The 16,776-nt window shown below is 41.9% G+C and overlaps 1 protein-coding gene across 1 annotated transcript in view; it reads left to right on the forward strand.

The window, feature by feature from the left end:
• Positions 1–16,776, forward strand: part of TEAD4 (TEA domain transcription factor 4) — a 50,722-nt gene extending 33,946 nt beyond the window's left edge. The window contains exons 6-13 of the mRNA XM_054270144.1: positions 1,284–1,418; positions 2,226–2,269; positions 2,844–2,899; positions 3,639–3,769; positions 4,729–4,902; positions 12,244–12,384; positions 13,786–13,938; positions 16,574–16,776. Of these exons, the coding sequence (XP_054126119.1) occupies positions 1,284–1,418; positions 2,226–2,269; positions 2,844–2,899; positions 3,639–3,769; positions 4,729–4,902; positions 12,244–12,384; positions 13,786–13,938; positions 16,574–16,687 (948 nt within the window). The 3' untranslated portion in view covers positions 16,688–16,776. The remainder of the gene's footprint in view (positions 1–1,283; positions 1,419–2,225; positions 2,270–2,843; positions 2,900–3,638; positions 3,770–4,728; positions 4,903–12,243; positions 12,385–13,785; positions 13,939–16,573) is intronic.

The raw sequence follows: 16,776 nt of genomic DNA on the forward strand, positions 1-16,776 counted from the left end.
TAATTTAGACTGGATTCTGAAAACGTTTCCCATAGCTTTAGAGAATATTAGGAACTTTCTCAGCATTTAAAATGCTTCCCTTCCATTCACTTGAATGGTACTAACTGAAGTCACAAATGCTCTAAAAAAGAAGAGGTTAAGTTTTGCCCATTTCTAGTGATCATTCCGCTTGAACATTAACATTTATTAATGAGATTTTTTCAGATGGCTTCTCCACTTGTTTTTTTTTTTTTGTTAGACACATTAAGATAGTTGTGCTGTGAAATTTAGAGAACCTTAGATAGGTTGGAGGGGTTAGAAAGAATGGAGGCCCAAGGGTGAGAACTTACTGCAGTTCAGTGAATGCATGTGGGAAGTGAGAATTCCTGAAGAAGACAGCAAGGGCTGTTGTACCTCTTTCAGCAGTTTCTTCAAGCTATGAATTAATCTGTGAGTTTTCTGTGGTAATTATAATACCACAGATAAATGTGGAATGTTGAAAGGATGAAGATTAATTGTAGGGGATGTAGGAGGGAAGGCAGAATATAAGAGCTTCTGTTTGCCTATTTATACCTTGAAGAAAAGAAAAAATTAAGAATGCTGTTTGTTTTATACATAACTCAGACCCACTAATTGTGGCACTGTCATTGCCTGTAAGAATGTGTGTAAATCTACAGTCCTGTTAAAATACAAAAAGGAATGTCCCTGCATATGTGCCCTGGAGATGATGAAGGTTTCAAGTTTCATTGAAACTTGAAAGACAGGGATAAAATGATCAACTCTGTCTGAGACTAATGCAGTCCCTAATTGAGGTAGTCCTTTCTGCAGTGATGATGATGATGATGATCTCTTTTTGTGACCTTTGCCTCACAGGTGGTTTTTTTGGTTTTTTTTTTTGTTTTGTTTTTTTTGTTTTTTTTTTTTTGTAATCAAGAATCTTTCCCATTGAATATTGTTACCAATTATTAAAACACAAGAGTCAGCTAGGGATGTACTTTCCACAACAAAACTTTTCAGCTGTATGGTTGAAAGCTCTCAGACAGAAAGGATAAATGCTTCTCAGTCTTTAAACCAGCATTTCAGAAAGCCTGATTATTCACATCTGAAGCTGTAGTAATGAGTCACAGCCTTACAGCTTTAAAGAGTTCTTAGGACAGTTATTGGTGAGTTAACTGCCCAGAATTTCAGAGATGCCTGTTCCTGACAGAGAAGCTGATGAGAATTCTGTTTATAGACCATTAGAGCTGGCAACTAGTTAATCATTATAATAATCCTGTTTTTTCTGTTTCTGTTCTTGCTCATAGGATCAGGCAGCTAAAGATAAAGCCATGCAGAGTATGGCTACAATGTCATCTGCCCAGATTATCTCTGCAACTTCCTTCCATAGTAAAATGGGCTTGCCTGGTCTCCCACGACCAGCCTACCCTGCTGTTTCTGGGGTGAGTGGATCAGTGACTTGGTGGAGTTTTGAGAAGACACTTGACTGTTTGAAAGGATGTTAGGACTTGCTCAGGAAAATCCTGAGAACTAAGACAAAATGGGCCAAAAGGCATTGTCTCTGTAGAATAAATCTGTCATGTGGCTTCAACAGTTTTGTCCAATTCTTTGCTCACACTGATGTAAAACAATAGAGTTTCACTGTGTATATTTTTTTAATGATACAAGGGAGAGAACAATCAGTTCCTTTGGATTTTCATATCACTTTCTTAGTCCAGCATCTTTTTGGAATAAATCTGTTTGGGCCATCCTGACCCTTTCTCAAGTTTATATTTCCCAATCTTTTTCTCAGCACTTTGATCAGATGGCCCTTACACAAAATCCATAATAGAGAAAGGTGTGTCAGCATCTCTGTACCCATGAGTTGGGCCTAGTGAGCATTTGCTGAGCATTGATTTCTGCCAAAATAACTCCCATGGAACTTTCCTGGGGAAAATGGTCCTTCCAAGAGAGTGAGCATCATAAAAGCTTTGGAGACAGAGGCACAAGTTGATGCATAATATTTAACATTAAAGATCACTTTCGGGTCAGTCTTTTGCATATCATGAGTAGTAGTGTGTAGAATGAAAAAAAAAGAGCAGTCAGCATCTCCACAAGAATGAATCCAGGAATGTAAAAAGAAGAGAGAACTCATTCACATCTTTAAAGGTCTGTGAGCTTGCAGCTTGTTTCCTCAGAAAAGAGCAAGCCTTCCTTTTCATCTCTGTCGTAAGAGTGGTGACTTCTGCCTATGTGTTGTTCTCTTGCAGTTTTGGCAAGGACCATTGCCAGGCCAAGCAGGATCTTCCCAGGAGTAAGTATTTCTTCATGGAGCACCCAAAGCAGGTGCTTCTGCTGCTTTCTCTGCTGCCTGAGGAACACCATTAGCTATTACAAGATCTGTGAAATGCTAAGGCCTTCATTTTTCTTACAGTAGTGTTAAAATGGAGCTGAGCTCTCCTGAAAACTCTGTTTACCTGTGGGTGTTGAATGTCTCTGAATTTGGGCCTGAAAGTCTGAGAGGCATCCAGACCTATATCCACTTGCAAAGATATAAAACTACTCGTAGTTGAAAGGAAAGGATAAATAGATGGGCACCAGTGTATTAAGAGGCTGATAGGGATCTCAGAAAAACAAATCTGGAGGGGGGGCCTGCTGAACACCTGCAGGGAAATTTTTATCTATCCAGTCCTGGCCCCTTACTGCTTTCTGAGTGTTTGCCCATGACCCTTCTCTTGCCCACACAGAAAGATAATTTCTGAAAGACACTTAAACTACTTTCTTCCTGAGGAGAAATAATTTATCTAATCTGTCCAAACAGTCAGTGAAGAATATTTTTTTGTTTGGTTGTGTTTTTATTAACCACCTCTCTTTGTGTACTTCTCTAGTGTGAAACCTTTTTCTCAACAACCTTATGCTGTACAGCCTCCACTTCCAATACCAGGTAGGTAAGGAAATGTACTTCCTTCTTTGGAAATTGTATTCCAACTTCAAAAACAGCCAGCACTCTAAAAATCTTGAAAGTTAATTTAAAAAAACAAAACCTATTGAAGCATTTCAAAGAGCCAAAACCAATTTTTATATTATTTCCTCTTATTACCTGTTCTCATCCTTTTACTGAGAGAGCTGAAGCTTGTAAATTTTGTTTTCTTCTTGTTTTATATTGGTTGTGTTGGGTTTTTTTCTTCTTGGCTCAGCAGAGAATAAAAGTTTACATATCTCTACTGGTCTTCCACCATGCTTCATGCTCTAGAACACTGTTCTTTGTCATAACATGATTGTGTTCCGAATTTCTCATTAAGTAGAATAACAAAGGTCTTTTCCTTCTCAGCTTCCCCATTTTGAGAGATAGTGGTGACACCTCATTCTGATACTAAACAGTTTATTTCACTGCTCCTTTAGGGCTCTGTCTAAATCCTCTTAAAGTTGCTGAACATGTTTTCTCTGGTGTCCAACCTGGGTGGTTTGTCCTTTACACCATGACCCCTGGCAGTGCTGTCTTAGCAGAGGGTGACTGGCAAGCCATTTAGAGCACAGGTAGACTGAGGGCCTTGTGGATGATATTTTTGCATGTTGAATAAAGCCATAAGGAAACTATGAGTCAGCTTTGACAGTAGGTGTTCTACTGGAAAGCCATTGCCATTTTTTTCTAAATTATTGTTATATAAATCCTGTGTGCTTAGGGTTTGAATCTCCTGCTGGCCTCTCACCTTCCCCGTCAGCACCAGCTTGGCAAGGACGAAGGGTTGCTAGCTCCAAACTTTGGATGTTAGAGTTCTCTGCATTCTTGGAACAACAACAAGACCAAGACACAGTAAGAAACACACCTTGCTTCCACCTCTCATTAATTTTGCATCTTTGGACAGCTTGTTCATCATGGATGTGTTATACTACTCTATGTGTATGGAAATACTTGCTTTGTTTCTCCTCAGAGAATAGAAAGTCATCTTTGGGAAACACCAGATATCCTCCTCTTAGAGGATAAGTAGTGATAGAACCAGGTCTGTGCACTGTGCTTCTGGCTTCCCTGTCCAGGGTCATGGATATTCATACACCAGAGCCCCAGGCACTGAGGTCATAAACCTCTGCCAGGCTATTCTGGCTGTCCTGTCCAGTCTTATAAGATATGGAATATCTTTGGGTTCCAATATGGAACCAAAATCAGAAGTTGCTAGGATCACATAAAGCCATGTGTTTCTCTGGTGTGCTAAGAACTTAAAATTGGTGGAACCATGATGAATTTGTGTCAATGTGTTTCCACAGTGAAATGGAAGTAATAAGATTTGCCTCTTTTACTAAACTTTTTGATTCTGAATCCTGAGATGTGCTCTGGTGATGGGCTGAGATAGGAGAGTTCAGAAAAGATAGTGTTACTTGCCTGGGATTTATCTGTTCTGGGATTTCAGACTTTTCATAGGACAGGAGCATCGATGTTTGACTGAGTGACCTGTGATGGGTAACACTCTGTGTCTCAGGGTTTTGCAGACTATATGGCAGCAGCACAAGGCAATGACTTAGGAGTGAAAATAGGAAGAAAAAACCCAACAATGGTGTTTCAGAGAAGGAAAAAGTGTGAATGTATTGATAGGAAGGAAAGAACAGCATGAGCTGGTATTAGTAAAGATATTTCTATTGATTTCTTCTGCTCTTTTAGAAAACTCTATCAAATCTTCATTGACTTCCAGCAGTCTTCTGTGAAGGACAGTGGATGTTCAGTAGGTACTGAATGGTACTGAGCCATTTTCTAATTCCATGTTTTTCCTCTTTTTTCAGTATAACAAGCACCTGTTTGTGCACATTGGGCAGTCAAGCCCCAGCTACAATGACCCCTACCTCGAGGCAGTGGATATCCGGCAGATCTATGACAAGTTCCCTGAGAAGAAAGGGGGCCTGAAGGAGCTCTTTGAAAGGGGGCCAGCCAATGCCTTCTTCCTTGTCAAATTCTGGGTAAGAGAAGGGCCCTCTGTAGGGTACCCATTTGCTGTGAAGCTTGTCACTTTCAAAGCTGTGACCTCCCTGGCTGTTAGAAAATTGCTGCCTCCCAACAAATTTTTCCCCATGTAGGCAACTTAAATAAAACAGACACATTTCTGTCACTGTCACTTTTCTTGAGCCCACAAGATCTTTCCTTGACCCCACAAGGCACACTTTCTGGTCTGCAGCAGATGTATCTTTCACCTTGTCCATCTGTAGAGTTGTTCTTGACTACTGTCTGCAGATTTGCTAATGGTGACTTGGACCCTCTAGAATTTTTATTCATGTATAAGTAAAGAATTCAGAGGAAATTATTCTCTGCATACTCTTAGGCCTTCACTTCTCTCAGTGTTGTGTAACTCCTCAGCCAGAAGCAAAACTTTTCCATCTCTTCTCCTGTCTCTGTAGCTGCATTTTGTGTTATTCAATACTAATAATTTACAGATGCATACTTACTGCTGGAAAAGCAAGAGATAAGAGAAAAATATAATGAAATTGGATTATGCTGATAATATATTACTGAAATGACTTCTGGTAAATTGGTAGAAATCAGCCTGGCAAAAGCTTACTCACTCAATTTGGATTTTTGTGATTTAACTGAAATTTGAAAAACTGTGCCATTGTGCTTCAAGGTACAAACAAAATAGCTTTGGTGATTGATATTATCATAGGAATTATGAAATTAAAAATAATAGTAGCTCAGGGCAGTTGTACAGTAGATGGCTGAGGGAATGTGTAATGGGATTTGGAGCCTTTCACCTTGAGTTTACCACATCATTCAACCTCAAGTCAGAGTGAGATGATGAAAAATGAGCTTTTATATCTCATTCCCTTCATACAAAGTGGCACTGGAAAGCCTCCTGTCTGGTGCTTTCAGAAGGAAGAGTTAAGTGCCTTGAGATGCAACTTCCCAGCTGTCCCAAGCCTAGCCTTTCCAGAAATGAGTTGGAGAATGTTGGCTGGGAGTCTTCTTCTCAAGTGCCTGTGCCTAGAGTGTTGGTTGCTGATGATTTTTGAGGACACATAATTTTATTACCTGCAGCCTCTGCTACTGAGCTGAGCCCTTTGTGGGATTAGCTCCTGGCGAAGTACAACAAAGCCTGCCTGGGGTGCTCAAAACAAAAGGTGTAAGATCAGCTCTGTTCTGGCTGGGAGAGAAAACAGCACCTTGCTGAGAAGCTTATCTTTTGACAGGGTATTTTGAAAGGTATTGATTGCCTTTTGTGCTTTGGATGTTTCAAGAACCAAAAGGAAGAGCTTAGAGGGAGATGTTACACAAAGAGAATTAAACACTTTGAACTCCCTGACGTGAAGAGAGAGAAATCATGAAATTGTGATCTGCTGCAACTGTGATTTATTTATCAAAATTGACAGTTTGCCTTTCTGCTTTTGTGGTTCAGTTTGGGGATTGTGATGACTTGGTTTTTAATATCAGAAGTATAAATGTGCCCTATGCACCATGTCAGACCAACCTCTGTCAGGGTTTGGAAAGATTTAGATGGTGGCATGCCATCAAGCTGGGTTTTTTCTGCTCCCACGTGAGGTGTTCAGAGGGTATCAGCTCACTGGAATTTGGCTTGATTAAAGAGATGTGACATAGGATTTGAAACAGCTGTACTCCAATGTGTGCACAAGGCTGTGGGGCTCTGCAACTCTATACTTAAAAGGACAGAAATATTTCTGGGCTTGGTTTAATATTTTGACTGTCTGATACTTTTTTTTGGTACCCTTGAATTGTTGAATCCCATCTGGAGTTAACATCAGGTTTTATTGGTGGCACCCATTACAGCTTATCACTTAGAAATAGGCAAAGTTTACAAGTCGAGTCATTAGTTAAATGTAAGTTTCTAAGACTTTTAAGAAACAAATAAAAAACCACACTTTTCACAAATAAGACAATATGATTGAAAAGAAAAAAGGAAGAAAATCAGATTTCAGCAGAAATTTTTATATCTGTCTGCATTTTCATACTTTTGTACCAGTATGTGCTAGGGTGCTTTTTCATTTTGCTGCCTCATAGCTCTGGACAACTATACAAATATGCTGTTGATGTTCAAAGTTGCATTGGATAAAGCAGTTACTACACCATTGAATTTATAGCATCATTTTAGGATAAAATGGTGAGTAGAATTTAATACTTGAAAGGATGCTTTGAGACATGAAGACATGATTGATTTTTCAGAGGTTCTGAGTTGAAGTTGTGGTTGCAGGTGACAAAGACTTTAAACAAATCAAGGAATGAGTAAGTTGGGGTTGTATATCTGTAGTTTTAGGTTCGAAGAACCCAAGGCATGAACCTAACATTGCTACAGTAACCATTTAATATACCAGATGATCTGTTGTGTACTGGAGGCCTGATTCTAAACACCAGGGTTGAGGTTTTTTGACCTCTGTTGTAGCACTGAGGATCTAGTATGACTGAGAAAGAGATGTTCACCTTTGTTTAAAGGTGCTTTAAATCATCTATACAATAGCTAAAAGTTGAAAGTTGATGAGTTTGAAACATAAGGAGTGATGCAGTGTTAGCAATTCTTCCTTGATTTTGGCATTGGGAATTTGGTACAATGAACTGATTTTTGGACTTGGGTTGGCAAGTTGTGTATGACATCTGTGTGACATTTCTCTGTGCTCCAAGTGCATTCTAGCACATATGACAATGAATGTGAGACATCAGCCTCCCAACACATGGACAGTGGCAGCCCTGCTCTTTTCCAGGCTAATATTATCTCTGCCACCTGTTCCTTGCTTCTCCCTGTGAACTCCTCCTCTGTGGATCGTTATTAATAGTTTGGGGAAGAGGCGTTCTCAGGGCTTCGCACGTTAGTAGAATGGTGCACTTGCATCTTGGGGCTTTCAGAAGTTGTGAGACTCTGCATGGAAGACAGAAGGAAAAATGACAAATCAGTAATTCAGGACAGGTAGTACTTTGCACAGAGCAGTCATCTGCAGAGACATGAATCAGGGGAATTTTTGTCCTGCCTGTGAAGAATGTATGTAGCAATTTCTTCTCGTTGATAGGCAAGCAATCTTCTGAGCGTCTGAGCGCTCCTTTCAGCTAAATGGAATTTACTTCTGTGGGAAAGTGCTGAAGGGGTGGGCTGGAAACTGCTGTCTTGCACCTGGCTTCTCTCCTGTCACAAGCAAATCCAGTCAAAACAGCAGCAGTGCAAACTGCCCTCAGCACCCTGCCTTGCCCACTGGGTGCTTTCAATCCTGGAACTGCCTGGAGAGCAAGGAATGGCAATTTCGTCTTCACGTTCACTCTGTTCTTGGTGCTCCTCAGGCAGCAAACAAGACAGCAGCTAGAAACAGAGAATTTTATGATTTTTACACACATTAATTTCACCTGCCATCACCAGCACCACCACCCTTATGTAAGGGGACTCTGCCAATGGCACTTTCACCAAAGTTGTCCCCCACAGTGTTCAACAGCTTATTAGCAGCAAAAGGCTGATTGAAAGATTAAATTGCTGAGGAATTTTCAAAGAATCTTTTCCAGAGATGGAGGGGAAAAAGGAGCATATTAACTTGTGTAGGGCTACTACGCTCTTCCCAGAACAAATCCCTTCTCTTCCCTCTAGAAATCCTGTCTTGTAGGTAATTAAACATTATGCTTACTTCTCTGGAAAGGAGAGAATCCCAGATGTTACCCCTCCAAGCAGGCAGATTTCACTCTTGCATGCAGTATGTGAATATCTGGGATGTACTATATCACAGATATCTCAGTGACTGTAGTTTCAGCATGTTTGGAAGTCATCAGGCAAGCTGTGGATAAGTGTGTCATCTGTGCTGAGCTTACAAAGCAAGTTAAACACATCCCAGACCCATCAGATTTTTGCTATGTCAGAGTTGCTCAGGTTTTTGCATCTGGAACTTCTGGGACAGAAAGCAAGAACCCTGACTTTGTCAGATAAAGTAGTTTGGTCCAGCTGGTTGCTCCTAACTCAGATTTAGCTTGTAATATGTCTCATTTATTTGATCTTTACCTTTGCCTGTAAAAGAGACTGAGAACAGCTGTTTGAATGCTGGACACCACCCAACAGCCTGAATCCTGCTGCTGCTGCCCCCGCAGTCCCACCCTGTTCTAGCAGTGGCAAGTAGGAGCCTGGAGGGGCCAGGCAGCTCAGCCCTTTCAGTGAGACTTTCCTAAATCCTGCCTATGTCTCCTTTGGCTGCCTAGGCTGGGCTAAGGAATTTATTTAAGACCATCTCATTTGTTGTTGGACATACCAGGGCATTTGCCAGAGAGGAGTTGAGGCACCTGGGTTCTAGTCACATCCAGTTACATATAAAAAAATTCTACGCATTCTCAGACCATAAAGTGAAGATTACCTCTCCTGCTTGATGGAGTTCTGGGAAGATGAATTTCCTTTGAATCACAGTCACTATTATTCTCTTGCATCTTTTCAGGGTGGAATGTACTGGACACAGTAAGTCAGACCTGTCTCTGCTCACTTCGGGTGCTCGCTCCAGCACTGGATCTGCTTTCACACAAGGTTTTCTTTAGAGAAGTAATGTAGTCCTGATGGTCTAGGTGTTGTGAGGAAGTCATAGGAATCTAGGCATGAAGGCCATAGTGTTTTTAGATGTTAAGCTAAATGCAGCAGCCTTCCTTAAGAGGATGGGAACCAGCAGCTATAAATAGGTGAAAAAGCTGTAATTGTAGGGCTAGCAGTGTCTGGGGTGCTCCACCTGCATTCTCCTGCAAACATGAGCTGAAGCTCTCAGCAAACTGCTACTGTCATTCCCTGGAGTTGCTGAAATTCCCTGTATGTATGTTTATGCGATCTGTAAAGGCGACAGGAGGTGCGTACACAGCTCCTGGTGACTGATCACTCCATGTCTGACTGTCCTAGCCCATAACATGGGACAAGCTTTAGAACAGAATGTGCAGTGTAAATGTGAGGGAGTTCCAACATGATCCCACTGCTCCACTGCAACACGGCTTCCAGGTACCTGATTGTACACAATGTCAGTGAATGGTGACAACTCCTTAGTTCAAACAGTATTACCGTAGTTTTGCCATTAATGTTGATTAATTAGATGTTAATTGGCTGTGAAATTCTAGTCTGGCCTTGTGATGGGAGGCTTGTCAAACTGTGGGAGCATCTAGAGTGGCTTCTTAGGGCTAGTGAAGCTTTTCTCATGAAGTGCAACTAGCACTTTTCTGCTTTGCCTCGTATTGAGTGTATTTATTTTTCAATTTTACCTGTGAGTCTTTTGGAGAATGTAACCTTAACTTTACTAGTGAGACGCTGAAAATGTTTGTCTGGTGCTGCAAGTGTTTAAGTAGCAGTGGCCTGACCGAGCCTCTGTAGCCTTGACCCTTTGTTCTTTTTGACTCAGTGGGAGAATTTCTTTGGAAGAGTGAAATCAAGCCCATACATTGTGGTTATGACTCCCAAGGGAAATAGCAGAAAAATATTGTGAAGGACTCCTAGTCTAGTTCTTCTCTGGACAAGGGAAGAAGTTAATCTTTATTCAGAGAGCTGGAGTGTGGGAGAAATAAACAATACAGTTGATTGCATTGACATGGAAGTGAATATTACAGTATTAAAGTACAGTGTTACAGTAACTTAATAAAAACCTAAACCAGAATGGAGCAATACTGCTATTCTCTAATACAGGTGCATTTGTGGTACAAAGAAAGTAGCTGCATAACTACAGTTATTTAATACCAAGGTCTTCAGCGTGGCCTTAACAATTCACTGGAATAAGCTGTCCTGCCTTCTGCTATCCCTGTTGCCGCCTGTCCTCCCAATACATTCTTTGTTTGAACACACACAGGTGTTTCTGAATCAGGCCAGGGAACTGATCCCACTGAGAACTAACTGAGCAATTCCTCAGTGAGCCTTATAGTACAGCTACAGAGATGTGTGTTAGTACAGCAGGAATGGGGAAGCACAAACTGCTCTTGAAGACTGACGCTGCTCTCTCTTGGGGTCAGGACCAGCCTGGCATCATCAAACTACAATTCTGAGGTGCAGTTTCTCAAGCGTCTCAAGCCAACCCAAGTATGTGTTGCTATAGGCATATATAGGAAAATAGGCATTCTTTTTGCCCTTCTCTTTTGTGATGCCACAAAGGCAGCAGCAAGCTCAGGTGTCTACAGAAGGGGAGAAAACTTGACTGTCACTTTCTAGACTGACCTAAACCTTTTGTGAAGTTGCTCCTTAAGACAACTAAGCTAACAGTATTTATTATCTCATGGCACTTAAGAGACAGGTATTTTGCATGGCAAAGAAAGAGGGGCATTCATTATTGTGGTGGTGAAGTTCTACCACATTGCTTGTCCTTAGTGCAGCTCTTGATCTCAAATAAAAATCTCTTCACTGACATTTGTTAAGAAAACCCTGCTAGAATGGTATCTAATGCTGTCTTAGTCACACTGTAGCAGGAACACACTTTCTTCAGTTTCCTCTTCCCTTAGCTCAGCTGTAGGAATAATATGCTTTGGAGTAGCCTATGGGAAGTGATCCTTGCTTTTAGGCTGATGTGAATTAGCACATGGGCTTGTGGAGCACAGAGGAGCTGTGCCCTTTCAGTTTTGAAGGGGAGGGAGCTGAGCTGGGCATTCCCACACACCCCTAGTGTTTCTAGAGCTTAAGGGATCCGCCACTTGTTTCATAACTGCGGTTGGAATGACCCCTGGTGGAAGCTTCAGACACCCAGGATTTTTAGGAGTTCTGTCCCAACAGGAGGCTTTGGTTGGCCAGCCTTAGGCACCCACATTTGAAAACCGTGGCTGCTACTGGAGATGGGTTTGAATTCAGGTGTAGCTGGGCTGGATCCATCAGTAACCTACATTCCTTATGTTGCATCCTGTCTATTTACATTTGTAGTACCTGAGCTTGATGTGTGTGTGTACTCACACATTCCTTTTCCCTGCTGTCTCTTTTCCCTTACTATGTTCTTAGGGTGGAAAAACTTTATTGCTGTCGCTTTACTATTTTTTTCCTTCCTGGTGAGTCAGGCCAGTCTAGCCTGTCTGTTGCACTGCTCTGACTCTGCAGTCTGCTCTCCACATGCTTTTTGAGTACCTCCAAGCCATGTCATATGTTTTTCATGTTAGGAGGATATTCCACCAGATTTCCCCAATGTGTATGCAAACCCACACCATTTTTTGAAGTGGAAATAGGATTTTGTTCAGTACTCTTCAGATTTCTCCCGCTTGCTCAATGCACATTGGTCTGCTTAAGGAGCTGGGGACAATCCCAATACTTCACTATCCTGGCTGTGTAAGGTAATGGTGAGAAAATGCCACAACCATCTATTGATAACCATCTGAATTTCTTTTGTTCTTCTTTTTGGCAGGCTGATTTGAATACCAATATTGAAGATGAATCCAGATCTTTCTATGGTGTTTCCAGCCAGTATGAGAGCCCAGAAAACATGGTCATTACCTGTTCCACCAAAGTGTGTTCCTTTGGAAAGCAGGTGGTAGAGAAAGTAGAGGTAAGGAGTAGACACTTGGATGCAAGATTCCCTCTGGCTGCCGTTTTGTCACTTCGAGTATTTGCATCCTGCCTTTGTATCTCAAGGCAAAATATATCTCATGCTTCTGGTCAGGGAGATGGATGCCATAGATGTAAGATCACTCAGCCTGCAAAATGCTTGTCTTAGGATTTCACTGAAGATCTGCTAGTGTTCGCTACTTTCCCCTTAAATCTCAGCTTCTGAGGAGATGTAAATACATATGACTCTTAGCTCTGCCGATGCTCTGGGGCTTTTTGGGAAGCAAAAGAAAGCTAAGGAACATAGATGTGTTTTGTAGTCCAGAAATGTGAAAACATATAAGCAACACCTCACTCTCACCAGTGTTTTTAAACAGATCATTTATAAACCATAGCTATTCATTTGACTGCAATAATTTACAGACTATAGCCTTACAGCTTTATTAGATCTAGAGCTTATACACTTACAGCTTGAGCAACTGCAAATAACTGGGTTATGCATAGAACTGGCATTGAAGAAATTCTTTTTGATGCCACATTCCGCTGCTAAGAAAGCTGCTTTGACATGCCCCCTGCTGCCCTGTTTCTCAAGGAACCTCAGGGTGCAGAAGCATCTATGTGCAGAACACCAGCTGTTCTCATGTCAGCAGTCAGTTCAAGGTGCATCCTTCTCCAAAACCCATCTCCAGCCACATGCTAGGCATGCCCGAAGTTAAGTATTTGCAAAGGGATAGAGGGGCTAAAGGGAGGTGTCATGGTGCACATGAAAGACGACCAAGCCTCTGGGGTGAAAGAAGGTTACAGGCATTTAAGGGTCTGCTGTGAAATCATAGAATATGGCTTCAGTTTCTCTTCAAAGGCAGATAAAATATACAGGAACCAAGGTGGGAATGTGAGTAAAAAAATCCCTCTGGGTATCATTGGCCAGAGCCTTTTTTAAGTGGGGGGCATAAATTCTATGTTCTCTCACACAGATCCCAGAAGGCTTTAGTCTTTTTAACTATAAAGCATCCTGAGCATAGTATATTACTATCATTACTTCCTGGTCTTGCTAAAGCAATAGTTATTAACTTTTTCAGTTTATTCACTCTTAGTACTTTTCCAGTAGAGATGCAGATGGGAGTGTAGGTGTCAATTGGTCTGTTCCTCTTAGTTACCTTTCACAGTGCCTTGAGGGTTTGCTGCTCAGAAGCTGGAACCCACCATTCTCAAGAAAACAAGAAATCAAGCTAAAGAACTTGGAGGATTCAAGGGGACTGACCTTGGTGCAAAGTACTGTGGTCACTGTTCATAAAATTATTTAAAAGTGCCACTGTAATTTTTCTGTTCTGAGTGCCTTTTGTGACAGTGCCACCGGTGTGCCAGCACAGCCCCACGTGCCCCTCTCTGTTTTTCCCTGCAGACAGAGTATGCACGCTACGAGAACGGACACTACTCCTACCGCATCCACCGCTCCCCTCTCTGCGAGTACATGATCAACTTCATCCACAAACTCAAGCACCTTCCTGAGAAGTACATGATGAACAGTGTGCTGGAGAACTTCACTATCTTACAGGTAGGGATTTCAGCTGTTTTCATAGCAACTTGGCAACATGTAAGCACCATGCAGGAGTTCACTGTTGAGAGTCGAAGCAGATTTCCTTTTATAGCTCAGCATCTAATTGAACTTAATTTCTTTCATGTGTATTGCACTTCAAGACCATTTATGGAGCTCTAGAGATGGTAACTCATGCAGAGGAGCAGCAAAAGAATTTGAGAGACCTGGGTAAGAGAGAGATAAAAAGAAAAATAAAGGGAGAGCTCATGAGGCAGAGAGACAAAGGAAGGGGAATAATGAAAAAGTCAGTGAAGGAAATGCTCATTCCACTATTTCACAAATATTGAGGTCCTTTCTGTGCCCTGGCCCTTTTTGCAAGGTAAAAAAACTCATAAGGACATTGTTGAGTGGCTATAAAATTTTTCTGTGGGAAGAGTTCTTCACTGACCATATTAGGGGGGAAATAAAATTGGTTCCTCAGGACCACCCGGGACCTGTACAGAATATGGAGACATGCAAAGGAGTTGTGGGGAAACTCTGTGACACCTTCTGAATCACTGCAACCTCTAGCTAGGTCAGGATCATAAGGCTACAGCAATTAGATTTCCATTAGTGTTTTGTTATACTGGGAGCCTTTCCAGGCTCAGATGCAGCAGCCTAAATTTGGGAAGAGGGCAGACAGCTTAAAAAGTGGATTTTTCTAATGGACCAAATTCTGTGTTCACCTCTGTAAGAGGCATCACTGATCTTTGCCCAGAGAACGTGAGGCTGGGTAAGTAGAAGAGGTGCTGGTGGCTGTATGAAAGACTGGAAATCAAAGTGGTTTTTATTCCATTCTCTGAAGATCTTTGATAACTGCAGGCAACTCGTTTCACTGCTCTGTGGCTCAGACACATCAGCTATAGAATTCAAGGTTAATAGACATCATAGGGCATTAAGTTTACTCTTTCATGCTTGTATTAAGATCTTAAACATCTGGAGGAAATGAGGAGTAATAATGCTGAGAGTTCTTTTAGATTAGCAAAAGCATGAGAGGGGCAGAGACAGAGAGATGGAAGACGTGTGTGCTGTAATTCATACAGGGGAACATTGTAGCTGCCTTCTGCATGTTTCATTCCCCAGTCAGGGCAGCATTTCCTATAAATTCTAAGAAAAAACCTGTCACATGGTTATACTTCCTCAGGGGCTTTATGTTTTGAGAAATCTCATGTCTTTCCCTATCTCATGTCCTTCCCTTATCTTCCCTTCCCATGGGAAGGCATGTCCCAAGTGGGGGCTGGCACACGCTACCTTGCAGTGCTGTGCAAGATGAAAGTGCTGCTCCCTGAGCAGCAGCATGGGCATTTCCCACTCCCCACTGCGGAGATGAAAAACGCATTATGTAAGGCATGTTGGTAGCCCTCAGTCCCCACTACCACCTTTGAGCCAAGTCTAATAAAATTTTTTATGAACCCTTTTATGAGCTTAGAATACCCCTAATCCCATAAGCATCATTTATCTTGCTTGGCACTTTTCTCTGGATCTAGAACTCCCCAAGATTTCAGAGCCCGTTTTTCAGAAAAGGGCCTGGTGCCTTAGCACACCTGGATGTATATAACTCACCACATCTTGCAGAAGAAAGGACTTCAACTGCAAATCCAATCATGAAGTAAGAAAAGAAAACAGACCAAAATCATACTGCTAAAATTAATAGGAAAGTTTGAAAACAGCTATTTTCTTCCTGTTTTCACAAGAACAGTTGGGCTTTGGTACAGTTCAAGCCTCCAGCTGGAATGGTTTTTTTCTGGAGTTGAGCTTGTGCTGCTGCTCCTAAAAATCTGTGTTCTCCAGCAGGAGAGAACTTTAGCTATGGCACAAACTCAGGTGACAAGAATGTGCAAAGCTGTGCAGTGACAGAGAGAGGGAAGCTGAGCTAGGAGTTGTGAGAGCAATATTTCTCTTGTCTCTGCCACCTAGTGCATGCTGCAGAAACTAGGACAACACTGCTCCTTCACCATGCCGCTGACAGAGTCACGTTGTAGAGACGCTAAAGGGTCCTGAGGGGCCATAGAAAAAAAATGGGAAAAAAGGAGCTTCTGTAAGAATGCATGAGTGTAGCAGCCATCCTTCTCCCAACATCTACAGTGTATGGAATGGGAGGTGTAATGGAGTCAAATCTGTAAGTCTCCTGTAATAGGAGTTCTATTCTTTAATACTCGTGTTCTGTGTCTACCATTGACAAGCAGGAACAGATGAAGGAAAACAACGTCTATGGTTGTGATCTGTCAATATTTGTGTGAACAGAAGTGGGTGTGCCACAGGAGGGGGCCCCTCTATATGCAACAAAAAGAGCAAGAAGAGCTTTTTTTTCCAGAGTGAAACACTTCCACTCTGCTGAAATCTGCAACATCAGGGGTGGGAAGTAGACAACCTGCTTCCACTGATGTGATCACTGCTTGGTCACAGTGAACTTTTTGTCATCTCCCTGTCTCTTCACTGCGTTGTATTTCTGAGGATGCAAAAGTGCTGTGGTTTGTGGGCCAAGCTGTGTATCGATCCTGCACTTCTCTGTTCTTTGTCCATTACTGACTTTCTGCTTTGTGTTAAATGTGTTGGAATACATAAGCAGAGAAATAGCAGTTGCCATTTCAGCTTTTTCTCCTTTTCTGTCTAGGTTGTGACAAACAGGGACACACAGGAGACCTTGCTGTGCATAGCATATGTTTTTGAAGTATCAACTAGTGACCACGGTGCCCAACATCACATCTACCGGCTGGTGAAGGACTAGAGACTCTCTGCCCTGAGTTGTCCATGGAATGCATGTCTAAGAAAAAAGTCTGTGCTTGAACAACCCCTGCCCCCCCAAACCAAACTGAA

The sequence above is a fragment of the Melozone crissalis genome, unplaced genomic scaffold (assembly GCF_028551555.1).
Source record: "Melozone crissalis strain CALT ecotype California unplaced genomic scaffold, PUWL_Pcris_2 ptg000008l_1, whole genome shotgun sequence".
Lineage (NCBI taxonomy): Eukaryota > Metazoa > Chordata > Aves > Passeriformes > Passerellidae > Melozone > Melozone crissalis.